The 27,889-nt window shown below is 36.3% G+C and overlaps 1 protein-coding gene across 3 annotated transcripts in view; it reads left to right on the top strand.

Moving 5' to 3' along the window:
* The window catches only part of KIDINS220 (kinase D interacting substrate 220), a 77,728-nt gene that overhangs the window by 14,440 nt on the left and 35,399 nt on the right, over positions 1–27,889 (top strand). For all 3 annotated transcript variants that reach the window (XM_065681583.1, XM_065681581.1, XM_065681582.1), the window contains 20 exons: positions 1,033–1,131; positions 2,598–2,696; positions 4,178–4,276; positions 5,227–5,328; positions 5,795–5,893; positions 6,827–7,024; positions 9,083–9,181; positions 11,620–11,718; positions 12,325–12,423; positions 13,317–13,494; positions 14,036–14,200; positions 15,572–15,751; positions 16,112–16,277; positions 17,166–17,317; positions 18,293–18,582; positions 19,835–19,975; positions 20,596–20,839; positions 20,996–21,084; positions 22,079–22,223; positions 24,923–25,085. In XM_065681583.1, coding sequence (XP_065537655.1) covers positions 1,033–1,131; positions 2,598–2,696; positions 4,178–4,276; positions 5,227–5,328; positions 5,795–5,893; positions 6,827–7,024; positions 9,083–9,181; positions 11,620–11,718; positions 12,325–12,423; positions 13,317–13,494; positions 14,036–14,200; positions 15,572–15,751; positions 16,112–16,277; positions 17,166–17,317; positions 18,293–18,582; positions 19,835–19,975; positions 20,596–20,839; positions 20,996–21,084; positions 22,079–22,223; positions 24,923–25,085 — 2,906 coding nt within the window. The remainder of the gene's footprint in view (positions 1–1,032; positions 1,132–2,597; positions 2,697–4,177; positions 4,277–5,226; positions 5,329–5,794; positions 5,894–6,826; positions 7,025–9,082; positions 9,182–11,619; positions 11,719–12,324; positions 12,424–13,316; positions 13,495–14,035; positions 14,201–15,571; positions 15,752–16,111; positions 16,278–17,165; positions 17,318–18,292; positions 18,583–19,834; positions 19,976–20,595; positions 20,840–20,995; positions 21,085–22,078; positions 22,224–24,922; positions 25,086–27,889) is intronic.

The following is a 27,889-nucleotide window of genomic DNA, read 5'->3' as shown; positions in this document are numbered from 1 at the left end:
CCCCTTGTCCTGTCACTACAGTCCCTAATGATGAGTCGCTCCCAAGCATCCCTATAGCCCCTGTTCAGATACTGGAAGGCTGCTATGAGGTCTCCAGGCAGCCTTCTCTTCTCCAGGCTCAACAGGCCCAACTTTCTCAGCCTGTCTTCATATGGGAGGTGCTCCAGTCCCCTGATCATCCTTGTGGCCCTCCTCTGGACTTGTTCCAGCAGTTCCATGTCCTTTTTATGTTGAGGACACCAGAACTGCACACAATACTCCAAGTGAGGTCTCACAAGAGCAGAGTAGAGGGGCAGGATCACCTCCTTCGACCTGCTGGTCACGTTCCTTTTGATGCAGCCCAGGATATGGTTGGCTTTTGGGGCTGCGAGTGCACACTGCTGGCTTATGTTAATTTTTTCATTGACTGACACCCCGAAGTCCTTCTCTGCAGGGCTGCCCTGAATCTCTTCTCTCCCCAACTTATAGCTTTGCCTGGGATTGCCCCAACCCAGGTGTAGGACCTTGCACTTGTCATGGTTAAACTTTGTAAGACTGGCATCAGCTCACCTCACAAGCGTGTCGAGGTCCCTCTGGATGGCATTTCTTCCCTCCAGCGTATCAACTGAACCACACAGCTTGGTGTCATTGGCAAACTTGCCGAGGGCGCATTCAATCCCACTGTCCATGTCACCGACAAAGATGTTGAACAAGACCAGTCCCAACACCGATCCCTGAGGGACACCACTCGCTACTGGTGTCCAGCTGGACGTAGAGCCGTTGACCACAACTCTTTGCATGTGGCCATCCAGCCAGTTCTTTATCCACTGAGTGGCCCACCTATCAAATTGATGTCTCTCCAATTCAGAGACAAGGATGTCGTGTGGGACAATATCAAATGCTTTGCACAAGTCCAGGTAGATGACATCAACTGCTCTACCACTGTCCATCAGTTCCATAGTCCAGTCAGAGAAGGCCACCAAATTGTTCAGGCAGGATGCGTCATTAGCGTTTCTTCCCAATGCATCACTTTTTCTATCATTTTGGTTTCAGAATGGCCAGACTCCACTCATGTTGGCTGCTGAGCAAGGCAATTTAGAAATTGTCCAGGAGCTTCTCAAGAAGGGAGCTAATTGCAACTTGGAAGATGCAGTAAGTATTAGTGCTTTATCTGATGATACCTAACAGCAGAGGAAGAAGAAATTTCAAGAAGCACATAAAGAAAAGGAGCTTAGTTTAGTGTTAAGGGGAGGAGGAAAAAAGAAGATGGAAAATGGTGATGTATAAGAGAAATTTTATCCAAAATTGCTTGGCTGTGTATTCCTCTGGTTTGAATCCTCATAAAGAATCAGAATATGTAAGACACTTTAAATGGCTGAGGGTCTCTTCTAAATGTGAATTATGTTGGTGTTTCCTGTGGGAAATTAGTACTAGAGGGCTATAGCTGGATATAGTGTTAAGGTTAAGATTGGCAGTAGTTGATATAAAAATATAGGCAGTATAGAGAAATACAGCATCATAGATGAGGTTCAAGTGACTTTGCGCGTCTCAGTGATGTGGTATGTTGGGATTCTTTTTTTTTTTCCCCTCTTGGTTTTGGTGTTTTTCAATAAATACTAAGGAAGAATTTAGGTTAAATGATTATTTCAGGTGAAAGCCAGAACAGTTGCAGAGAAGGATTCCAAATTTATGAATTGTTTTCCTGCTGTTGAGGAGGATGTTGACTCTAGATGAAAGATGCCCAGAAAGGGTGAATAGAACAGAGGTGTTGTTAAAAAGTTTTCAAACGTGTGGATGTTCCAGTGAAGAGTCAGAGATAGGAAAAGGATGTTGCTTGGTTTATTTTTTCTTCTACACTTAGTTTAATTGTAGCAGTGTGGACATCCAGGCAAACCTGTAATTAAACAAAACAAATGAAAATACCCTCAACACAAACCCACAAAAGGAACCAAAAATGCAATCAGACAGAAGTCTATCTTTTTTCAAACATTTTATTACGTTTGCTGTAGATGCTATGGTTCTTATACTTACAGGAAGAACAGTTCCCACATAAACTTTTGATTTATTTATATGTGCATAGCACATAAAGCAGTAGTCCACTGCTGGTGTACATGGTGAACATGGTTTGATCAGTGAATGGATGGTAAATGTAATGCAAGAGGAAGCATATCTCTTGAAGTCAGAAAGCTACGAAGCTGTGCTCCAAATTCCCTGCATATTAGCCCCTTGGGTGCTGTTACCTACTGTATGTGGAGACAGATCGCCACCATTTTTTGTGGTCTTGGTTGCCATCTCTTCCTGACCCAGCAGTTCTTAATGTTTTGACCTCATTCTCTGTAGGTGTTGCTTCCTCCATAAAATTTTTAGGTTAACATGCAGTGAACTGAAGAGTGGAAAGTGGTAGGTAGGAAAGGAGGTAATTGGAAGGGAGATTTGGAGTAGCTGTTAGTTCGTATTTTCATGTATTTAACTGTCGGGTAACCTATGAGTTTATTACTTTTTTTTTCCTCCTAAAGGACATCTTTTTAAAAGGGTTGTGGATTTGCTGTTGTGGGTTAAACACAGTAATTGTATTGAAGTATTGAATATCACTTAAAAATGTGTTTTCCTTTTTCTAGGATAACTGGACAGCTCTCATTTCAGCAGCTAAAGAAGGACATACAGCTATTGTAGCAGAACTACTTGATCATAATGTCAACTTGGAGCATCGGGATTTGGTATGTGTTGTCCTAGTGTAAAAATTAAAGTTTTTAGTAAGAACAGTGATTTTGAGAATTGCGAATTTTCAGTTCTGTAAAACAAATAAAAATTTTTTTATTCTGAAGTTGTGTACTCAGTGCTGTTAAAATGGAAAAGAGTATATATTTAAGTATTGTTTTTACAGCTTTAAAATAGTTGCTTTAGTGTTAATGAAGGCAACTTGTTTTCTAGGAATACTTTGTTCTTCTTAATTTGCTTTGGAAAAAACTAACCTGAAGAACAGTTTGATTTTTGTCTGTGTTTTGGGGGAGGGTAGGGGGGTTGGTTTGATGATGTTTTTATTTGGTAGTGTGACTTTTCTTAATATTTTGGCAAAATGTTACATTTTCCCAGAAGATACCTGTCCATATTTGCTTTTTCTCTGAACAAACCTTGATTATCCATAGAGCAGTCTGTGCTCTCAACATTCTGGAATTTGTTTTAATTCATCTTGCTGATTTTTTTGTATGGGAAAGTAGGTGGTAGTGAGGTCTACCTAAAGAATTACAGAAGTTGCTTGTGTGATTGGAAGGTTAGATGCCTCTGAAAAGCTATAGACTTGTCTTCATTGACCAAAGAGGAAATTATGTACTACAAAGACTAATATGGAGTATAGAAAACTGCAAGTGGAGAGTACAAGTGCTTCTTTTAATGGAAGTTTCACTCTGAAGGCTGAGGCATCTTGACATATCCTACTAATCTACAATTTCATGAGAGCAACGTTAAGCACATCTACATGGCCATTGGTTGATTTCTAGGCCTCTGTCAATCAAAGAGGGATTATTTTTAGCTCTCCAAAAGTGTATTACGAAGAAAGAAATAAAAGTTGTGCTTACATTTATCAGAAGCATATTTTAAAAATGTTATTTTAAAATTTATTTTGGTTACCTGACCTGTCCCATGCCTTAAGTAGTGTATCCTTGTTGTCTGCTACTTTACAAACTTAAATGTGTACACCAATGCAGTTTGAAATTAGTTGCTCTTATTACTCCTGTAAGAGGACACAATTTGCTTCTTCATGAAAAAGAACCAAATCATTACATAACTGCTTTCTGAGGGCCAGCTGTCTGTTATACAAATCAAAAGGAAACCCTCCATGTTAATTGTTTTGGATTCTAGATTTCTTTTTGTTTTGTTTATTTTTTTAAGGCAGTGCTTATTTTCTTTGTTTATCCACTTGTGTGCACTTCAAGTCTGAATTGAGTGTTTACAGCAAATTCAGGAACATTTGGGACACGATATTCTCCCAAGTTTTGCAAAGCAGGAAATCAGTACTTTCATATGTGTGCTTACTATTTATCCTACATAAGTAGGATTACAAGGGTGTGTAGTTAGTCCTCACGATGTTTTAGACTTGCAAAATGTCTTAGGACAAATACAAAAAAGAAGTAAAAGTCACTAATTAGGTTTCTAAAGAGTATTTTTCAGTTTTTACATTTCTTTGAATTGTGTTTCCCAGGGAGGATGGACTGCCCTGATGTGGGCATCATATAAAGGCCGTACCGAAGTAGCTAAATTGCTGCTTGAGAAAGGAGCAAATCCAAACATCACAGGAATGGTAAGTTTTAGTCTTAAACACTGCCTCATCCCAAGCATTTAAAGTCCTGAATTGCGCATCTTATTACCTTGCTTAAACATTTTGCATTTTTTTGCAATAGAACATTAATCACTATTTATAAAGGGCTTGCTTTAGTATCCTGCGTGACAGCTGCTTTTTTTTCTTAATTTTATTTTTTTTTTTAATTAAAGCAGATGACTGTAGAGCTCATAATAAGATTCAAATTAGCAGGAGAGGAAATAATAGAAAAATAGTGTATCTAATGCTGCTTGAATCACAATTTTCACTTTTCTGCATCTATAGAGGTTAATAGAGTGACTAATATGCGCAACTTGGAAACAATATTTTGTTTTAACTGTTCATAAGAGTTATCAAGTGGTCTTAGAAGTATTTACCATACACATGAAAAAGAATTAGAAACCTATGATTTTTGAGATTTATAAGAATTTTCTGTAAAGTATGAGCATGTTTAAACTTCAATGAACTATTTGTTTATACTGTCATCTCTGTAGTATTTGAGGCTACAGTGAACAGTTAACAAAGAGCGCTAGTGACTTACCTTTATGATTGTTGATTTCATCTGGTTTGCATGTGCAGTTTTTACATGTGTCACATGATTGATCTGGAGTCCTGATTACTCGGAATGTTGCATAGCATTCTGTTGCTGATTATTATGTTACAATTGTTTATATTAACAGGCGGATGTGAATTCTTAAACCTTGTTTAAGGAGTTATAAACCAAAATTGATTCCAAAGAGTAGACGTTTTCCTAAATATCATCTCGACTATGTACTCAGCAACAATTACTGAAATGTAGTTAGATTTATTTCTGTATATTTCTTCTTCTGTGAGTTTATTGTCTCTTGAAGCATTCTGATATTATTAATGAAAAATAATTAAGGCTAATTTTATTTCATGTGGGGTCCTTTGGTTTTGTTTTTAATTCTAAGCAATACAGCGTTTATCCAATTATTTGGGCAGCAGGACGGGGCCACTCAGAAATAGTACATCTCTTACTGCAACACGGAGCTAAAGTGAACTGCTCTGACAAAGTAAGTTATATTTGTATCATATTTTATTTCATTAATGCTTGATATACTCTTTGTAAAAGTACATTTTATTAAAAACCTAAAAATCTATGAGTTTTTTACTGGAAAAACATCTGCTGTTATATGCCTGTGAGATTAGAATTAGTATGCTAGAGTAAGTCGCTATACTTGCAAGAAGTTTTTCCATAGTATGCTAAAGGTGTTGCGAACATTTCTTGCAGTGGAACATATTTCTGTTTTCTAAGCTATTGGAAATCTTGCTAAACAAGGTTGCATAGAAAAATAATTCTTACAGCTATCACGTACAAAGAAAAAGTCAAAATGGCTTTTCAAATGCCTGTGTTAATTCATGAGACCAAATTATGTATTTGTAAAAACTAAAGCAATAAAGTATAGGGTAAATACTAGATTGTAGGGGATAATAAATATAGAGAGCTATATGATAAAATGTTATAAATGTTTATTTCAGTATGGCACCACCCCACTTGTTTGGGCAGCGAGGAAGGGTCATTTGGAGTGTGTGAAATACTTACTGCAGATGGGAGCTGATGTTGATCAAGAAGGAGCTGTAAGTAACTTTGTTTTCCAGCGATTAAGGTGTGGGTACATACATCTGTGTGTCCTGTTTTATTTTATAATAGAGATACCGAGGAATATGTGAAACAATGAAATGTTGATGTTGGAATATGTTACTTTCTAGCGAATCACAAACTACGTGTGAGGATTTTATTAAAAGGCTTCTTTGTACCTTTTAATGAAAATATTCTGTAACTAGAGAGTTGTATTGACAGGTGACACACTGTTATATGAAGTGTAAATTTTAATGAATATAAATGAATTTAGATTTTTGTTCTCTGAAGGTTAACACTATCAAAATTCATTCTGTACTCAGGCCTGATATATCAAACAACTTATTCATCAGCAATATTTGAAAATTAAATCGAGCACAAAGCATCTTTTGAAAATAATAATGACTGTGGTGCCTTTTCAGAAATTGGAAAATTTTTTTAGAAGTTTTCAGCTGCATATTGTTTTTAAATAAAAAAGACTTTTAATTTTTGTAGTATAGGACACTTAAAATGCTTGTTTAAAAAAAACCCAAACCCTCAGTCAAAGTTAAGTGGAAAATTAGGACAACTTTCGGTATTCATATGATTATTTCTGAAGTTCTTCAAAAGAACCTCTGTGGACAGTATTGGTAGACCTGGGTGCTCTGATGATACCATGTTCCCATATGACAGGATGATTTTACTGATTGTATGAAGTTCAGAAGATAGAATAAACTGAACTTTATTGTTTGCGTTTGAAGTGTTCTCAAATACAGTACATAGTTTATTTACTTCTTTTAAAAAAGCGTAGCAAATGTACTTTAAAACATAAAACTTGAAGTAACGGATGGTTAAGAAAGGAATGTCAGTGAGTTCTGTTATTATTTAAACTGCTGATACAATGGTCATTTGTATATCCACTCTACAATGAAATCTGTTGGTTTTGTTTAAAGAATTCTATGACTGCACTTATTGTGGCAGTGAAGGGTGGCTACACTGACTCAGTAAAAGAAATACTGAAGAGGAACCCAAACGTCAACTTAACAGATAAAGATGGAAATACAGCTTTGATGATTGCATCGAAGGAGGGACATACTGAAATTGTGCAGGATCTTCTTGATGCTGGAACTTACGTGAACATTCCAGATAGAGTGAGTAAATTTTAATTTCAAATTATTCATGGTTGTGGTTTTATATACATCTAGGTAGTAGTAATACATATTGAGATACCAGGGTAAGTGAATTTGTGGGTGCATGGTTTTGGTTTTACTAGCTTTCTAATTTGCTGCCACCTAGGGGTATTTTTATGTATTGCTATTTAACAAGTATGTTTTGTTGCTGTGTGAAGATAAAGGACAAATGACAGAAATTCTTTTTTTTTTTTTTTTTTTTTAGGGTCTTGAATTGTGAGTTTGTGTAGGGCATGGAAATGATTTATGGTTGTATATTTGTTGTATCTCGAACATAAGACTGAACTAAGTTGCATATTTGGTGTGTGGGGATTGTGTATTAACATACGTGGCAGTGCTGTTAAAATAGTAAACCAATGAGTATTATTAAAAAAAAACAAAGAATTCATTTCATTCAGCATCTGCCTTTATATTTTACAATCAAACGTTTTATTAGGAAACTTGCATATATTACAGGAAGACTTCAGCTCTAGGTTAAGACATGTGAGGGTAACTGTTGAAAGGTGCACTGTGTGCCTGAGCTGTAGCTGCATTTCTCAGTAGAGGTGTGCAGTATGGGCAGTGCCCAGAGTGTGAATCTGCTTGCTAGCCACTCAGGAATTTGTTTGCTTTCGAGGTGCTTGGACTGTCTGCAGTGTCCTCTTGATATGCTTTTCTGAAGTGTCAGAGGCAGGCCAACCACCACACCCTTGGGGCTATATGTGGTTAGACACCTAAGCTTAGATGCCTCTGTCAAGGTAAGTGATTCAGTTCAGAGCAGTAATACGGTTCTGAGACTGAATGCCCAATCCCTAAATTTAATTGCTTGGTGTTGCAGAGAAGAGAGGAAGACTTCCTAATACTTGCCTCATAATTTTAAAAACATTTTGGATGCATTTTCCTATATTTCAAGTGTCATATTAGTGCATTTCTGCAGCTCGGTACATAATCATTTAAAGTGTTGTTTGTGACAACAGATTTTATGTCAGGCACATATCAAAGCAAAACTTAGATATTTAAGAAAATACATTGCAGTCTCCCTTCCCACTTTTTCTGTCACAAAATTCTACAACTGTCTGCATTCGTGTGCGTTTAGGAAGCATAAATTACAGCTTTCAGTTTAGGTGACTGTATTCCAAAAATACATCAAACAATTAGCAGTCTTAGCTTCAGATGCTGGAGTAGGTTCTGATAAGGAAAATCTCTTGTTTTGTGGCCAGGTATGTAATGACAGTGACTGATAGGGGATCTACTACTACAGAGCTTTCTAACTGAGTTCCTTCCATACCTGTGATTTAGCTCTACTTTTATTTATTTTTCCTGTTTTATCATAAAGGAAGCATTAGGTAATTTCAGGATTTCATTCTCTGAAATTCTGACATACCCCTAGGTGTGTTAAAATCGGAAGCCCTAAGCAGAATTGTAGCTTTGTTTTACATATCTACAACTCCATTTACCACAGTGAAATATTTTTTCTCTTAATCAGTCTGAGATAAAATCAGGCTGTTGGTTCTTTATCTTTACCAGCATAGTGCATAGGAACAGGATAGCAGTCAAACCTGCACAAAAAAAGGGACAAGTCCTGTAAAACGCTTTTGCCAGTTGTGAAACACCTACAGGAGACAGCCAGCATTCTTGTCTAATTGTAAAGCAGTTATTAGTGTGAGTGATTGGTCTTCCTAAGAACACAGAGAACAGCTAGATTTTTGTCATATTGATTATTAGTTTATGCTGTTATTTTTTAGGGTAGTGGTCTAAGCTGAGCCCATTTTCGGGGTGTTTGTTTTACCATATATATAATATTTAATCTTTTTGCAAAAAAATATAAAAAAATAGAGTCCAGAATTTTGTCTTCTATATATTGATTCTTTTGCAGAGGTAGAACTGGTTTTTTGTATCTTTAAAATGGGTGCAGATTTCTTAATGTAAACAGGCATAATGTGTATTCTATAGTTTATAGGCTATAGTTTATTCTGTGTTGCATTTTTGTTTGCGAAATAGTATTAATTCATCTTCAATATTCTTTCACTATTTTTCTAGAGTGGCGATACAGTGCTGATTGGGGCTGTTAGAGGAGGTCATGTTGAAATTGTGAGGGCCCTGCTCCATAAATATGCTGATATAGATATCAGAGGTCAGGTAAGTACAACGGCTTAAATGTTAGAGTAGTTCTTAAGTAGGATGTGAATTTGAGTACCAAGCAATTACATGGTGTTTCTAAAACCAGGGCTTTAAAAACTTGCTCAGTCTACTCTCTAGGAAACTCAGATGCTCAACCCAGGACACCATCAAACGTTAAAAATGCACCATGTTGCTCCACAGTTTTTAAGATCTAAGACATATGTAATTGCAGGGACTTGTGTAAGCAACATTTTTTTCAATTGATCTGTATAATGGTTGAAAAGTAAAAGATGTAACTGGAGCTTATTTCAGCTGCAGTACTGAGCCATTAAAAAAATTAAATACTTTACCCCCCCCCCAGCAGTATTATTTTAATACTTAATATTTTAATTTTGGTATCAATATATCAAAATATGATACAATTTAGATTATACCTGTTGTCAGTGCAGTTCTGTCACTGTGCTTGGTGGGTTCTTGTCTCCTTCACTAACTTCCTTTCTGGCGCTAAGCAGTGTTGTCAATGATTTCCGTGCTTTCTATCTCCACCTTCCTTCTTTTTTTGTCCTTTGATTAAGGTTTTTATTTTTCTACCAAAAACTCTCTTATTCTTTTTTGTTTTTATTGTGCAGTCAACTTGCTTTCTTTTGCTTGAAGCTATTCAAATCACTCCACTTGCAGGCACATATGTTCTGCCAAGTTTTAACACAAAACTAACTGGTCACTAAGCTGCAAAGATTCAGTTCCTGCTCATGGTGCAGAGCCTTCTCAAGAAGCCAAGAAGCTTTTAGTTTAGCGGAAAAGTAGCGCTTGGATCTTTTCCTTTAATCTGCCATTGAAAACTTGGAATTGTGTGTCTTAGACGTGTGTCTGAAAATGAGGAGCTTTTGATGTAACCAAGGCAGTACAGCAGTAGCAAGAGGACCCAGCCTCCTCAGGGGTGGGAAGCTTGTGACTTCTGGCAGTGTAAGGGTATCTGTATAGCCATGCACAGTGGTTAATCCAGAGAAAATATTTGTGAGAAACCATACGGAGAAAACTTGTTGACACAGCAGGAATGAGTACCATCAGAGGAAGATTCTGGCTGTGTCCTTCAGAATTTAGGTTAGGACCAGCTAATCTGGGGAGGTTTGCTATCTGCTCAAATCTGTGATGTTCCAGAAAGATTGTGGAGTCTTGTACAGCAACTGTGCTCCTTGCTGCATATGTTCATTCATATGGACACTAGCTGGGGAGACCTAGAGCAGATAGAATGTGACTACAGGGCTCTGGGAGTGAGTGCTGGGGCTGTGGAGGACTTGCACTTGGTGTTCTTTCTAGCCCTTCTGATAAGGGGCAAGTGCCCAGCTGGAAGCATCTGACAGACCAATGCCTGGCTGTGCACCTGGTGTTGCTGGTGCTTAGTCAGCTTCCTCAGGCTGGTGTCTTGTTGGAAGCCACCTGATGGAAGTATGGAGGACGTGAAACTCAGGTGACTGGAAGAAAGAAATCCTAGTGACCAGGACTGTTAAACTGTCAAGAAAGGCTTTAAAGTCAGTGAAGCCCACGAGTGGGAGAGACATTGCTGCAAATGAAAGAAGCAAGGAAGGGAGAAGGCTGCAAGGGGGACTTTGACATTCCTGCTTAGAAGCGGGTATGTGTTCAGAGCCTTTTCTTAAAGTATCGCTATACAGTGAGCATCAAACAGAAAAAGTCATGGTGCAATCACTAGGCTACATAAAGAGTGGAGCCATGGAGACTTTCTGTGATAGAACACATCACTGAAAAAAAAAGATGACACAAGATTTGCAGCTATCAGCCATCCCACCTGGTTCAGCTGTACAGTGTATGGCTGATCTGCATTCTGGTGCTTTGTTTTGACTTTCATGTCCATCTGCTTTGACAGCTTTTCAGCTTGCATGGCCTTTTTTTAGGCCAGTCAACCAGTTCAGTAGCTTTATTAAGCTATACTGTAAACTTGAGAACAAAGAGGAATTTATTTTTTTTTTTAAGGCTTCAGAGTGGTTTCCACGTCCATGTTCTAATAGGAATTTTCTTTTTTAAATTAAAAGAAAGAAACCCCAAAGAAACATGACTAAAATAAAAAAGGACAACACTGGAAAAAGTGGGTTTACTTGATTAGAAAACTTGAATATTTGAGTTACAACTAAATACTTTATATACAGTTTTGGAAACTGTTTCAAGGAGGTTGAATCTGCTTGGATTGTTAAAGCTCTTCGTATGTTTTGCATGGCTTTATAAAATAAAATTTGTATTTTCTCGCCAGGTTTCCGTTTTCCCCTCCCAGTTCTACTAGCGTGCCAATTAGATTTGGTGATGTTTCCCTTTTCCTTCAGCTGTGCTCAAATTTGCTGTGTTACATGCTGCTTTCAATATAGTGGTTATACTTTATATACAGTTTTTTAAGTTAATCCAGCTAATGACAGTGCTGTTGACATTTAATACTCTCTTTTTTTCAGGATAATAAAACTGCCTTATATTGGGCAGTTGAGAAAGGAAATGCTACAATGGTGAGGGATATCTTGCAGTGCAACCCTGATACTGAAACGTGTACCAAGGTAATGATTAGAATTTTAATTGAGTTGCTTTGTTTAATATCTGTTCTTTTTTCAAGTTCCATGTGAGGTTAAGATCATAATACTCTTCTGAGGTGCAGAATTTATTTTCAGCAGTGGTAATGTCCCCTTTGTTGATAAACTTTACCTACTACTAAATAGCAGGGAAAGAGTGGGTATTACACCTCAGCATCATTGACCTGGCCAGCAATAAAGAGAAGAGAGCACTACTGGAAACTGAAGAATGAGGTTTCTGATATTAATACGCATGAAAGTTCAACCCACCATTTACTGCTTGTGCAGGAATAAAACAAAGATAGGGAGTAGTATGTACAGCAGTGAATTACCTCTTCCATGAGTCTCTTTTCAAATGTTTTGCTTTATATCTGAATCTGTTTTTAATCTGTTTGGCACTGTTATGAACAGAAATATATTTTATTCTGTGATTCTAATCAATCTAGAATACAAGGTCTGTAATTTGCTCTGAAGTGTTGTTCTTGCACAGCAGCATATTAAAAAATGATCTTAAAAGTTTGATATTTAGTTTCTTATGCTGTTACTAGTTTTTGCTTGGTTTTGAGTATCCAGAGTCTTACTTTTCCTTTTTAGGATGGAGAAACACCACTTATAAAGGCAACCAAGATGAGAAATATTGAAATAGTAGAGCTTCTTCTGGATAAAGGAGCTAAGGTCTCTGCTGTAGACAAGGTAAAGAATGTTTATTTAGTGCATTTAATCATTTTGCGTTTGCAGCAGAACTTTATAATGATCTGTCAAGGCTAATACAAAAAGAGTTTCCCATAGGCTTAATAATTAGACAGACCTTAATGCTTAAATGCGTAATACTAAAATGTCCCACATACTTAATAATATAGATCAGAATACTTGACTATAAATTAATTCCCACCATTGATTTTTTTGGTTTGCAATAGGGTGCTTCTAGCAATATGAGAAGAAAAAATTCCAGGTCAGGAGTAAGATTTTCACAGATAAGAATTCTAATTCTTAATACACTTGGAAAAGAGCATAGAGAATGGTTGTTACTTGTCACTTATTTCTTTTTGATTAGTAGACATTAAACTAAGCAATGCCAAGGACAAATACAATGGTTTGTTGCTGTCCTCTTATGCGTTATTTACTTTGACTGTAAACATTTTAGATACAAAAACATTTATTTGATACCTTTCTGGCTTCTGTGTATTAAATTTAGGGCAAATAAGTAATAACGTTTTGATGTTATAAATCTGAGCAGACATTGAAATAATTCTAACAAGCAGTATTTGTTCTCAATAAGTCTCTGAATTTACTAGTAGACACTTGTTTCTAAATAGAGACTACAGTTTTCATGAGCCTTAAGATATCCTTATAAATGTTTAAGAAGATAGTGCCTTAGATTTAGCATTGTAAGAGCTACCTTTTCTGAAACTTTTGTAATTCTTTGTCAAGGGGAGAAAATGCTTGCTGTAAGGCATTAATGCTGCTGAGAATACCTCAAGATGTATTTCAAGTAAATAACACATCTGAAACAACGTGGAACATACGGTCTGTTCGTAATCTTAGGAATTCATGTTATATATTATTAGTTTTTTACTTAATTACAGAAAGGAGATACTCCACTTCATATTGCCATTCGTGGAAGAAGCCGTAAACTTGCTGAATTACTCTTAAGAAATCCAAAAGATGGTAGACTGCTTTATAGACCCAACAAAGCAGGAGAAACACCTTACAATATTGACTGTAGCCACCAGAAGAGTATTTTAACACAGATATTTGGAGCCAGTAAGCATAAGTATTTAATTTTATATTCTTTTTTATAACTTGTATATTGAGAATCCAGTTTCAATTCTGCATGGAAAAGTGGTAACTGTTTAGGTTTTTAAATGTTGTAACTAATAGAGCATTAAAAAAATTAGGAAAAAAAAAAAAAGGCATTCTGAAAGCCTAACAAAGGCCAAATGTACTTCTTATTTTTTACTTTTGGCACTCGATATGGTGCAACTTCTGCTGATTGTTTCATTTTTACCTGCCTCTTGCTTGTGTAGGACTTATTTTCTTTAACTTGCTGTGATTTGGGATTTTGTTTGAGTCTTTTGTGGTAAGCTTTAATGGTTATTATATTAATGGTTATCATATTAATTATATGATATTTATGTGGATGATTTAAAATTCTTCTGAAAAAGAATGTGCCAATAATAGCTATTTTATGGAGGAGTAAATATAGAAATATAGGTGAACCTTTAATGATTTTAGGTATGAAAATTGTCACATTGAGATTTCTTAGAGCAGGGATCTGTAATGTAGTTTGCTTTATGTATTACAGGACATTTGTCTCCCACGGAATCTGATGGTGACATGCTGGGTTACGATCTGTACAGCAGTGCTTTGGCTGATATTCTGAGTGAACCAACCATGCAGCCGCCTATCTGTGTAGGCTTGTATGCACAGTGGGGTAGTGGAAAATCTTTTCTGCTCAAGAAACTAGAAGGTAAAAGTTGATTTTCTGTAGGTTAGAATTTATCTATGAAAAGCGTCACATGGGAATTACTACTTTTTGCACCAGACCTAGGTCCATGTCATGTTGTATCTAGCCTCTGTTTCTGTAATGAAAGGATTTAAATTGCAGTGTGGTCAGTTCATCCATAGGATGCTTTGTTCATTTTAAGTGTCTTTAACACAGTCTTTCAGTGTTGCTGTCTATTGACCTCTGGGCTTCTTGCAGCAATGAATCTACCCTTTAGGTACTGCTGAAAGCATAGCTGCTAAAATGTGCCTTGCTGGGGGTCTTTGTGTGTCAGATCAGGCTCGGATCTGTTTTGCTGCAGTATTTATTTATTGTGCCTCCTGTGTCATATGTATTGTCTTTTTAAGTGTTTAAGAGCAAATTCCAGGCTATTAACATTTTTTTTCTCTGTAGTGTATTTTGACTGCATTCAGTTTTCTTCCCCTTTCCCTTTATTTAGTTTGAGCTTTTTGAACTCCTGTAATGACAGGAAGGCAAATGCAGAAAGTGGAGAGTCAATATTTTTCACGGTGGAAATAGGCATCTTATTTACAGCTTTAGCTTTTTCTAACAAAGGATATTTTTCTGAGATGTTACAGTATAATTCAAAATACTTACAGCAGTCTTGATGTTGCTTACTTTCTGCAATAGCTGTGTTTTTAGAAAGCTTCTGTGATAGTCAAAATGGGGTCTCTGCATTATTTTGTTTACTTCATGCCTGATGTCATAAACAAGAAGTGGTGTCCATATTTAATGTTTATTGTTGAAGAGCTCTTACATTTTTAAAATGCCTATTTCACTATTTTTTTTTTTCCTGTTCCTCATATATCTTTTTGTTCTGGACCGTGTATTTCTTATTCGATAGATCCTAAATAAGTTTCTTTGGGAATTCCTGTTTTAGTAAATATGAGTCAACAAACAGAAATAAATGCTGAGGCCTTTACATTCTTCTGTTACATCTGACTATTTGAGGAACACGTACCAGATTTCAGTGGTGTTTTGGGGGTTGTTGTTTAGGGGTTTTTTTGACAGATGCATTTATTTTTTAGGGGGTCATAAAATATGTTTTGAACTTCTGAAGGAGGATAGGAAATGGCATGATTTTTAATACGCTTTAAAAGTAGAAAATCTGCAGCAAGCAGTGTATTGTGCATGGATGAAAACTTGGGGTTTTGAACTAATGTTTGGAGAAGAATTCAAGTATTACTGTCTTCTTTTTTTTAATCAGTAATAGGGAAAAGCTGCACACTTCAATGAAAAAGTGTTTCATTTCAAAGATGATCATTATAATACCCTTTTTGCTTTCTATTCTAGAATGATTTTACATGTTAAGTGGTTTTTGTCTTTTCGTTTTAGATGAAATGAAGACTTTTGCAGGACAGCAGATTGAACCTTTGTTTCAGTTCTCCTGGCTTGTTGTATTCCTCACGCTTTTGCTGTGTGGAGGTTTGGGTTTATTACTTGCTTTCACAGTGGATGCAAAGCTTGGAATAGCAGTGTCACTCAGCTTATTAGCAGTTCTCTACATTTTCTTTAGTAAGTCTTACTTTATATGAAGTTTGTGAAAGTTTTCATTTAGTTTTGGAATTCAGTATTTCTTTGTAGACATGCTCTGTGATTCAGAAAAAATGCTAAAAGTTTTTGTAGAAAAGAGGACCCCTTCAGACCTTTTACTTGTGTTTTGTATGTAATTTGTGAGACAGCATTCTTGAAAACAGCCAATTTTTGTATATTATCTTCATTATGCTACTCTTACCATTCTCACTTTTAGTGTTAACTGTTAAAAATTCATTCAGCTCTTCTTACACAACTCCATACCTTCTCCTTTCAAACTTCATAGTTCATTCAGTTGTGAACATTGACTAAAATGTAGCTTAACGTCTTTCTTATTTTTAGCTGTAATTTACTTTGGTGGACGGAGAGAAGGCGAGAGATGGAACTGGGCATGGGTGTTAAGTGCGAGGTTGGCAAGACATATTGGATATTTAGAGTTGCTTCTCAAACTCATGTTTGTGAACCCACCAGAATTACCAGAGCAAACCACTAAAGCTTTACCTGTCAGGTTAGTTATTTCATTTATTTACTCTTGAATGAATGATTCAGGTTCACTCTGATACTTTTTAAACTGTGTGTATTATTGTGTGTTTATCTTCCTATGAAAAGCTGTTGAGATTTCTGTTTGAAAAACAGTAGCTCTGGAAGAGCACGTAGTTAAATTTTTAAGAGTGAAGTAAATAGGGGTGTTTTCACTACTCTGGCAAAGTTGTTGGAAGCTGCTGCTTTTCAGTGTTAGGGGTTTTGACTATCATACTAATATATGTAACAGACAAAATAATTCAGTTTTCTGGTACAGCTTACCATGTATTAAGTTTAAAGCTTGTTTTACTGATTATTTCTGCTGACGTCTTTTTGCCTTTTTCTTAAGTAGAGCATCAGACTGCTCAAAGCTTCTAGCTTACCTAAAAGCAAGTTATGGCATGTGTTTTACAGTTTTGTTTACTTCTCTTGTTTAGAGACTTGTATTTTCACCTCATGGTGCTATTATGTGATCTTGTTCTGTTGGTTTTTTTAATCCTCAAATATTTGAAAATAGTTTGTGATGGAGTTCTAAAATACTTGCCACTATTATGTTTTGGCATCGTAAAGACTTTTTTATACTTTTACTGCTGTTTGAGATGCTGTTGCTGATGTGATCATTGTTACCTTGTTAAGAAATAAAGTCTTACAATAGGAAGTGGAGCAAAGAGGAGTTTGATAACAAGAAGAAATAAATAAATTCTTAAATTGCATGGAGAGGTAAAAAAAGAAAAAAGTATTTAAGTGTTTTACACGTTTGTGCCACCTGAAAAAACTTCCAGCTGCAGAGATGTGGCAATATTTTTGTTTTGGTTGCCAGAAAATATTTGAATCTTTCTGAAGTATACAAAAACATGTTTTTTTTCTCTTTCAGGTTTTTGTTCACAGACTACAATAGACTGTCCAGTGTAGGTGGAGAAACTTCATTGGCTGAGATGATTGCTACCCTCTCTGATGCCTGCGAAAGGGAATTTGGTTTCTTAGCAACAAGGCTATTTCGAGTTTTCAAGACAGAAGATACACAAGGTTTTTATTACCTGAATGACACTTCCAATTATTCCATGTCAATGCACTGTTATCTGGGGTTCTGTCTGTCACATTATAAGCTCTTGTTAGAAACTGTTGTAGCCATGCAGAAATTCATACAGAAGAGGAAGCTCTTTGTATTGTTTTGGAGAGAAAAATGCCCTGTTTTCTTTGTTCATCTTGATTTTTTTAATATAATAAAAGAATATCTTCTGTGAAACAGTTTTCAGGAGTGTCAATGGACATGCATATTTATATTGCATCCTTTTAGAAGCAGCATGGTATTTTTCTATAGAAATTGCGTCTGAGTCAGATAAAGGGAAATGCTTTTGTGTATTGCTAAGAGAAGTTGTGTTTAGTTTATTATAATTCAATGCTTTTATGAGTGACTACTGCATATTCTTGGAAATAATAAATACATAGCAAATGTTGGTCCGAAGCCATAAACTGCTGTGATTAGTGCTGATCAGATGGGAGGAAATATTCATTCCTACTTGATCCAAGTGAAATGAACTTTTTTCTTCTGTCCTGTCTGTAGATTTCTGGAAAAAATATGCAGAACACAGTATGATATCATGAAGAAAGGGAGTTCATGGGGTTAAGTTTTCAATTCATAGAGGACTTCTGTTTTGAGTTCAGTTTCTCTGACCTTGAATAAATACACTTACTGAGACATGCTACAAAAGATGATGCTACTGCTGATTGAAATCTGTTTAATAAAGATCATGTCTATGCAGTATGGATTTCTTGAAATGATGGAAATAAACTGAAGATTTAAGGAGTATCTCTGCTTCAGGATTTCCAAGAATTTTGGAAAACTTTAAACAATTTTTTCACGTTTGTGACTGGATAGTTACACTGCAGTGACTTTTTGTGCAAGTTGGTGTTTTATGAGAAGAGTATAAGCTAATAGCTTTTGTAATCACTTGTAATTACATTTTACATTAATATTAATAGCAAATTCTTGTTTCCTAGGTAAAAAGAAATGGAAGAAAACTTGCTGTCTCCCATCCTTTGTGATTTTCCTCTTCATCTTGTCCTGTGTTGTTTCTGCAATTGCCCTGCTGGCAATTTTTAATGTAGAACCAGCCAACATGACAGTGAACGTTATTCTTATAACAGTTACCTGTGTTGTTGGTTTGGCCTTTGTTTTGAATTGTCGCACATGGTGGCAAGTGATGGATTCAGTTTTGAATTCTCAAAGAAAACGTCTTCACAATGCTGCCTCCAAGCTTCACAAGTTGAAAAGTGAGGGGTTCATGAAGGTAAGTATTTATATGCATTGGCCATTAAAAGAATTGAAACAAAACTCCAGACCCATACCCTTCTCAAGATGGGGCACCATTTATTTGATCAGGCCATGTCTTACAAGATTAGAATGAACCTTGGTGACATTTTACTTAAGGGAGTACTTCTATTTGGAAATAAACTTTTTAGCATCATAGAACGGTTTGGGTTGGAGGGGCCCTTAAAGGTCATTCATCCCATGCCTATTACAGGCAGGGACATCTTCCACTAGACTGGGCTGCTCAAGGCCCCGTCCAGCCTGGTCTTGAACACTTCCAGAGATGGGGCATCCACAGCTTCTTTGGCCAGCCTGTTCCGGTGCCTCACCACCCTTACAGTGAAGAATTTTTTTCCTAATGTCTAATCTAAATCTCTCCTCTGTCAGCTTCAAGCCATTCCCCCTTTGTCCTATGTCTATGTACCCTTGTAAAAAGTCCCTCTCCAGATTTCTTGTAGGCCCCTTTAGGTACTGGAAGGCTGCTCTAAGGTCTCTGAGTCTTCTCCAGGCTGGGCAAGCCCAACACTCTTGGCCTGTCATGATGATTATCTTTGTAGATTACAGTTAATACGTTGTGTAACATTATGTTGTGCGTGTATTTTTGTGGCACAGAAGATAGTATCTGTGTGTTGCTGCTGCGTTTCTTTTCTTGACAGTTGTCTTCTGAGTGATACTTACCTTACTTCAGCCATTTAGGAATTAGGCTTATCCTTTGCAATGAAAGGAGAGATGTGGGTATTTCTGTAGTGTTATTCGTGTGATTTATATTATATTAATGTGCACATTCAAGATCAATCTAATGGCAAAAAGATGAGATTTTAATTTCTACATGTTGTTGAAATTAGGACAGGTGAATTTCTCCTTTGTTTCTATGTTAAGGGTAGTTGTTACATATAAGTGGATTAGCTGAAGCTACAAATACCCCTTTGTGTACTCTTAAAATACTGCTTTACAGTGCATGTTACTTTATTTTTAAATAACATTGTAATGGAATCTTAATAAGGATAGTGAGTTATGTTTAAGTGGAATATGTCATATGTTTTTGTGCAAGCAGGAAATAAAAATTTTGGAAGTGACATTTTAGGACTTTCACTTTGGGTGAAATGTGTTTATTTTTGTGATCTTACTGAAGTATTTTGGGGATAAGTAGCAATCTGCAAAAGGAACTGCATGATTTTTGTGAGTTTTAAGTATTACAGAGATGTCTTGTCCTTTGCTTTTCATTTTTGCAGGTTTTGAAATGTGAAGTTGAACTGATGGCCAGAATGGCAAAAACCATTGACAGCTTCACTCAGAACCAAACAAGGCTTGTTGTAATTATTGATGGATTGGATGCTTGTGAACAGGATAAAGTCTTACAGATGCTTGATACTGTGAGTTGATCATTGTATAAACATGATCTCTGGATCATCAGTATGATCTCCTCCATAGATGAGTTCATATACAGTTATTGTACATTTTCTGTAGAAAGAAGTTGTATACAGGTGCTGTGTTGTAGTCTTGTAATGTTTGTGTATATTGGCATAACTGTAGTACTAATAGCGGATTTTTAAAGTTGAAAATTAAATCCCAGTAGGGCTGTACCTGTTGATACTTGTGACAAGTCTTGAAGTAATGTAAATTATTGCAGAGTAATACTCTGTGGTAACAAACTTTGGATGTTTGTAGTGGTTTTACTTACTTTTGAATTACTTCAGTTGAAAAATACTTAAATGCTAAATATTGAGGGGAGCTAGGACATTACTGCACGATACCTTCTTGGTGATGACTTCCGCTGTAGCTACTACTGCTAATTTGTCAAGTATTCTCACTTCTAGTTGTGGCTAAGTTTCTACATATCTCATATTGAAGAAACCAACATGTCTATACATGAGTTGTCATCTCAAGTTTATAACTTGAGCTGAATAAATACAAAATGCTGAGTCAGATGTTCAAATGATCCACACTTACTATTAATTATTATTAACAAGGTGTACTGTTTACTTCTTTACAGGTGCGAGTCTTGTTTTCAAAAGGCCCATTTATTGCTATTTTTGCAAGTGACCCACACATTATTATAAAGGCTATTAACCAGAATCTCAACAGTGTTCTACGTGATTCAAACATAAATGGGCATGATTACATGCGAAACATAGTCCATTTGCCTGTTTTTCTGAATAGCAGAGGGCTTAGTAATGCAAAAAAACTGATGGTAGCTTCAACAACCAATGGAGATATTCCTTATACAGACAATGCAGGTAAGGTTGTGCAGGAGTCGCAAAACCAATATTCCAGATATCTGGGTTTGGAACAAACTATTTAAATAGTTGGTAGATCGTTAATGTTATTTTTATAAGTCAGTCAAATGTGTATAAATGGAGAAAAATGCCTGCCTTTTGTTTTCCTTTCTGTAGGATTACATGAAGAGGTTGACAGGAGAGTTTCTCAGAACAGTCTTGGAGAAATGAGCAAGCTTGGTAGCAAAACTGCTCTTAATAGGCGGGTGAGAAAGTTTTTTAGACTAGATGGAGATACTGGTAATGCTTTTTTTTTCTTTTCTATTATTTTCTTTTTTCGTTCATGTTTTTAATTATGTCAGCTTGGAAGACTTATCAAATAATTCTTACAAAATTATTGTGAATGATCCATGTATGAAATGTACATTCTTAAATGAGTAGACTGGTGCTCTGTCAAAGAGGAGAAAGCGCTCCTCACCAGTGCTCTTTTCCACATATACTTAGATTCAGCTCTCTGTAAATGCTGAGATGGTACAGCATACTGGCAGTAGCTATGATTTATCTATCTATCTATTGATGTTTTTTTGTATTTTTGTATATAAACCTGGTATCATGTTGTCACAGAGTGTATCAGCAAGGGGCAGTAATTGAGCAAATCAAGGAACTTAGAATATTACAGTACTAGACTTTTACTGAACATGTCCACCGCACTTTCTTTTCTGCTTTCTGTTCTGTTTTCCCATCTCTATGTAAAATCAGAAAGTGGTTAAGTAAAAGGTCTCTAGAATGTAGTAGAAATCAGTGCAGAGTCTGAGGATCCTGAGGTTTTTGAGCTACCACAAGTAGAGACTTAGGGAGTTCTGTAGCAGAGGAACCTGATGTTCGCTTTAATTTTAGGATGTAATTAGTAAATGGATGGCAGTAAGAGACAGTAGGAAACAGTGATTGCAATGCCGAAATTAGTAACCTTTATACACAATATCTCACTGTGTTGCTCTGTTTTGCCCTCTCAGAGTTGGCATGGAAGTATGACATGTAACTCTTCCTAGTTCTTCGCTTATATGGAAATCATATTCAACTGTTATACCACTAAATCAAAATTGAGTTCTGATAAATATTTTCATGGTATAAATGTCAGCCTCGCAGATACGTCTTCTCACAAAGGTTCAAAATTTATAATCAAGTAGAAGTGAAGTATTTCAAATACATTAAAGTTTTCGATGCCAGTCAGAATTCCTTGCCTTTTTGTGTCATTGTCAGGATACTTACCGAAGACGCCAGATACAACGTACCATTACCCGCCAGATGTCTTTTGATTTGACCAAGCTGCTGGTTACAGAGGATTGGTTTAGTGATATCAGTCCTCAGACCATGAGAAGGTTGCTAAATATTGTTTCAGTGACAGGTAAGTGTGGCATGTTTGTGTACAGGAAGCAGTATTGTGTTTTGGTTGCTTGTAATTATACTCAAACTTTTTAGTATGTAAACTGAATTTAACTAAAGTCAGTCCATGTGTTTTTTCAAACTCCTTCTGAAGCAAAATCTTCCAGAGTGTTAGCAAAGTTGTTGACTATTCTGTGTAGAATTTAAAAGATATTTGTTGTTTCATTGACTTCAGTTGGCAGGCAAATGATTCTAGTCTGCATTTTTAGGGAGGCTTTATATTTTTAATTTTTAAGTGGGATAATAAAATACATTTTTCAAGTTTGTAATACTCTGATGTGAACAAAGCCTGTGGTGCTGGTATCTTAAGAGGTAAACTGCAAGGCAAACCCAGGTATGCATCCTTTACATGTTTGCTGTGGATATTTGGAGCTCTTTTTCCTAAATGTTTGTCTGGGGCTCATGATAGCGTTTTATGACCTCTTCTCCTTCAACAAAACACAATCAAGACATCGGTGTCTTTGAGGTTTGAAAACTGGAAACGATTGGTAAAGGAGTTATGGAAGTCTAATAAAAACATGTTTCATGTAGAAAGTGAATGGGGAATAATTGTTACTGTCTTTTCTATTACAGACAACAAAAGGCACCGAATAGCCTTTCAGAACAAAAGAATTCAGTTACTTTTCACACTGTGTATATAGCTAAGTGCGTAACTCTGCAACAGTATCGGATGTAGGAAGCTTACATGGATTCAGAAACAATTAAATACCTTAAAAGTAAAATTGATCAAGTATTAATAGAAGGCAAGCAATGAATTGCCAGGGGCTGGAATAACAAAAGAGAATATTATTTTTTCTTATGTTCTGAAGCTCTTACGTAAGCATTTGCTATCATGCAGAATGAGGTTTCTGGGCAACTTGGGCATTTACTCAGAACTGGCTTGATCTTTAAACCAGAAAAAAAAATATCCTGCCAAAAGCTTGAGCTTAATTTCAGTATCCTTAACTCAAAAGGATTAAATTTTATTTTTTCTCTGTGCCAGGCTTTGTATTCTGAATGTTTATGATTAGGATGGGTACCCTTATAGAAAACTGCCATTATTCACCACATGGTAGTGAAAAACTTTCTCACTGTGAGGGAAGAAAACTTTCACAGATGCAGAAGTATCACAGTTGCCTGCAGGCGTATCAGGGTGGGATCAGCGGATCTGGCATTAAGTTCTCCACTGGGAGATTGTAGCCATGTTGCCTGCATTGGGTGCAGCTCAGAAACCAACCTGTCTCTATTGCACAGCACATAGCTGGAGCTAAGAACTTGCTGCAACCGCTCAGGGTTGCATGTAGGGTGTTTGCTTTACCAGTAGATGCACAGAGTAATAGTAAATGCCAAAACTGAACTTGCTGATCCATTTGGTGGCAGAAATGTGCAACAGCAATATCAGTGCTGCCTCCACTGCCTAGCATTTGCATTTGGAAGTACTTATTTCCAGCATGTCACAAGTAGGTGTGATTGGTTCAGGTGTAGTACAGTGCCGAGGTGAGCATCTTAGTAGGAAGTATGATATCAGAATATAGTTGTGTGTCTGAGCTGAGGTTAAGCCCTGCTGAACCAGCGTGGGTAGCACAGAGGGGTTGGCTGTCTCTGCAGTTCTGTTCCCATTGCTTGCATAGTTTGGATTGTCCTAATTTAGCTTCACTCAGGTTATAAAGAATTAAATGTAAAGGCTGTTTAAGTTAAGTAAAAATAACCCATGGGTTATTTTCTATTCCATTAACTTAATGCTAGCATAATTAATAGAAGAATGTTAATATGTCATTTTCCCCATTTTCCCCCGCCTTTTCCTTTTTTAGTAATCATTCATATGCAATAGCAGCTCGAAAATTCTGAGCTAATCTTTTAAATAAATATGCAGTCTCGTAGTATTGTCATTACAGTTTGTAGCATGAAATGTCTCGTTTTGCTCAATTGTAATGCATATGCGAAACTAACAAAATCACAAATTGTTAGTTGTGAAAAAACAAACCAATACCCTGTAAGAGCACTTTTAGTGTACTATAATCTGTGGCTATATATGGTGCTTTGTGAGCAGAGCCTTCAGGCTATAAGTTGCATATCGTCACCAATATTAATAATGCAATTTTAGAAAATTTGCAAAAAAACTTGGAATGCATAAATTGTAGCTTTAACTTTTTCTGTTTTTTAAAATCAGCCTTATTTTTAATCCATATCTTGCCTTATTAACTTAAAACAGTCTTTTGTTCATAGTTTTGCATTTTACGTTATTGACTATTGAAGATGGCAGTTGCATGCTTAACTTACTTTGACCATGTTAAATATGCAAGTGGCCAGAAAATCTTTCACAGTATTAGCATGATTTTTGTGTTTAGATTAAGAAATTAATGGTGTGCAAAAGTCTCTACTGAGTTTTGTTAAAGTAACTTAAGATTCGCTTTTAACAGGATGGTAGTAGTATGTGTTTAAAATGGAGCTGAAGTTGACAGCTTTGGAGAGTTTGTGTTCTGACCAGTATTTGCAAAAATTTTTGTTAGGTTGTGAAGTGATATTTTCAGATGTGACTTGGGATGATTTTGAACTTACTGAGCTAAAAATACAATACCAGAAAGTTCAGAGATCAGGTCGAAACACTTACATAGCCGTTATTTGATGGGGGGATCTTTTATAATGGAAAAAAAAAATCGTGTTTCTTCCCTGTTATATTAGGTCGTTTATTGAGAGCTAATCAGATCACATTCAATTGGGATAGACTGGCTAGTTGGATCAATCTCACAGAGCAGTGGCCTTATAGAACGTCATGGCTCATACTGCATCTTGAAGAGACTGAAGGTGTTCCAGATCAGCTGACTTTAAAAACCATCTATGAGAGGTAGGTGTTATTCTGGCAATGGTATTCACTTTCAATGACTAAAATAGCAGACATTATTAATGATTATTAGAATAACATGGCTTTCAAACTGCTGCCCGGTTGTAATCAAAATTTTCTGCAGTCTTAGTCTCTTCTGTTAACTTTTGGAAACTTATAAATTACTTTCATCGCTGTTTAATGCCCCACATATGAATGGGTGTTAAAGTCTTCCACAGATAGTGTTTCTGTCTCTTGAAATGATTTCCATCTCTACCTTGGCCAAGCTAGAAGTTGTTGAGTTTTTTCTCCTAGTAAGAAATCTGAGCTGAGCTCTGCAAAAACTACCTTTACTAGTAAAGATCTCTGAAGGTTTGGTGCATAGCAAGTGCTCTTGGGGCTATGGTAGTGCCTTTTGCTGCAGTTACAGAATGTTGAAATGAAGCATGACTTTCTCCATTGTGGATACAAGTTGCTGTCCAACAGAGCTGTTCAGGTGTTGCAGCTGAGAGCAAATGGTCCTTGTGTTGCCAATGAACATGCCTCACCAGAATCAGCCTGCTTGTAAGGACTTGTGGATTATGTCAAGTGATTTGATGACAGTGGGAGAGATGCAAGAGAAAGAATGTGGCTGGGAGTTGGGCCTATGGGAAGAAAGCAAAATCTGAGAATGGAAGTCAGAGGAAAGAAAGGTTTGAAATAGCTGAGATCAGATGAAAAGAGCAGCTGAGGTAAAGAAGGAGGACTGGAATTAATTGAATAAGTTACCAGAAAATCTTGAGACTTTGCAGGGTCTAGGCAGAGAATGGAGAGGAGAACGAACTTGTGCAGAAAATTCTGGGAAGGTGCCCTGTACCAATAGTCATGGAATAGGAGAAGATGAACTTGGTGAGGGTCTGGGATGGGATGGAAATGGTTGAAGTGTTGAAAATAAAATTAGGATTGATTGGGCAAGACAACTGAAGTAACTTGTGTTACCAAAGTTTAAGGGAGATTAGGAGCTGAACAAAGACAGCCCAGAAGGTAGAGGGACTCGGGTGGATTGGTCATGATGAGGCTGAGGGTTGAAGATGGACCAAGAGGGCAAAGATAACTTCTGTTTGCTTGTTTGTCTTAGCATGTTCTCTATTCATATTTCATGTTAGTGATCTCTTTTACTAGATGCTTTGGTTTTCAGTATTCCAAAGAATAAGCAGTTCCTCCACAACATACAAAAACTGAAGTGGCTTCAGGCTGGGAGGTTTATTTCTGAAAAATTTTATCTTCCAAGATAAGTAAGTGCAGGATTAGAAAACACTTTCCTCTAGAGAATGGATCCAGTTTCTGGGCTTTGCATTTTTTCTGTAAGATACCTGTGACATTACATATAAAGCAATGGGAACCTGCCTCTCCATTGTGGGTTTAGACAGCTGGTGTCATAAATGCTTATGTGATCAGGTAAATAAAATAATTCAAAATCATCAGGGATTCCCTCTCCTGTCATGCTTTCCAGTACCCTTGCTGTAGATATTTCTCAGTTCTCTTTATTTAGATTTGCCATATGGCATATTTCACAATTTTGTATTTTCAGTATTTATTGCACAAACTCATTACAGTATTTTGATTATTAGCAACAACAGTAATACATTTCTTTGTAGTGATCAAAGTCCAAAGCTTCTATCTTCAAGATATAACGACAATTATATTTTCTAATAAGCCAAAGGAGGTATTAGAGACCTGAATTGTTCTCTTAAGTTGGTACTATGTATTCCAGTATAAACTAATGTTAAAATTTTAGTAAACTAACATGGGGAGAAGGAAAGGACAATTGAATGTGAATGATTTATTTAGGTTCTGGATTATTTGTTGTTACTACTGACACTTGAACTGTTGATACTCGCTGCCAACTGGAATGTGTCAGGGTTTATTAGTTCAGGTGTGGAGAAGATCCATGACTCATGCTATGTTCTTGGGCCTCTTGCTATGCAGGTTGTGTTTGGAAGCAATGTAGCCACTTGAGTGCCAAATCATAATTGACAGTTATAAACGTATTAATACTTTTATATATGTACTTGTGTTATCAAACTAGGATCTGTAATGTGAAGAAACAGTGAAGAACTTGTACCTTATCTTGAAGAAGGGAAGGTAATGATCTTTTAAGTAAAGCTGTTAGTATTCTTCCTGAAATACCAGGAAAACAAGGAAAAGAGGACCAGTATTCAGGAGTCTCTTTAGCAAAAAATACCACCAGAATCATTTTATATGGAAAAGATAAAGCTGTAAGACTTGAGTTTCTTTGACTGCTTAACTACAAAAATAAAAAGGTTCATAATAATAACATTGCCTCATGCTCAGGAAGAGTTGATGTCTTCCAGCCAGTTCTGTTGACCTGTGTAAGGAGCTAAATATATAACTGCTGATGTAGTGACAGCTGAAATCTCATCTGTGGTGGTTCAGGTTATGATCTTTACCGTATGCTGAATATGAAAAGGTCTCTGAACTCTCTAGTATTATCTAATGCTCTAAAAATTCTGTTTTATCAAAAATAATCCTTTCTGTGTCATTATTATTCTTTTTATCTGCAGCAGTTTGAAGTCACTTGGCTTGAATATCTGTTTCTGTATCAGTTTAAACTAGAGTTATTTAATTCTTCTTTTAAAACTTCAGTTTCTGTTTTCTACTTTTATAGAGCAGCTTTTCCTTTTGGAGTCTCATAAATAGCTAACAGATTTTGATACCTTTATAGCTTCAGTTCCTATACTGAGTTTGTGTTACTTCTTCGCTGCCTGTTACTCTGCAAGGATTTTTTTATATATATGCATATATATATATTGGTACTTTAGCACAGG

This window comes from Lathamus discolor, chromosome 5 (assembly GCF_037157495.1).
Source record: "Lathamus discolor isolate bLatDis1 chromosome 5, bLatDis1.hap1, whole genome shotgun sequence".
Lineage (NCBI taxonomy): Eukaryota > Metazoa > Chordata > Aves > Psittaciformes > Psittacidae > Lathamus > Lathamus discolor.
This window is presented reverse-complemented; position numbering and strand designations above follow the sequence as displayed.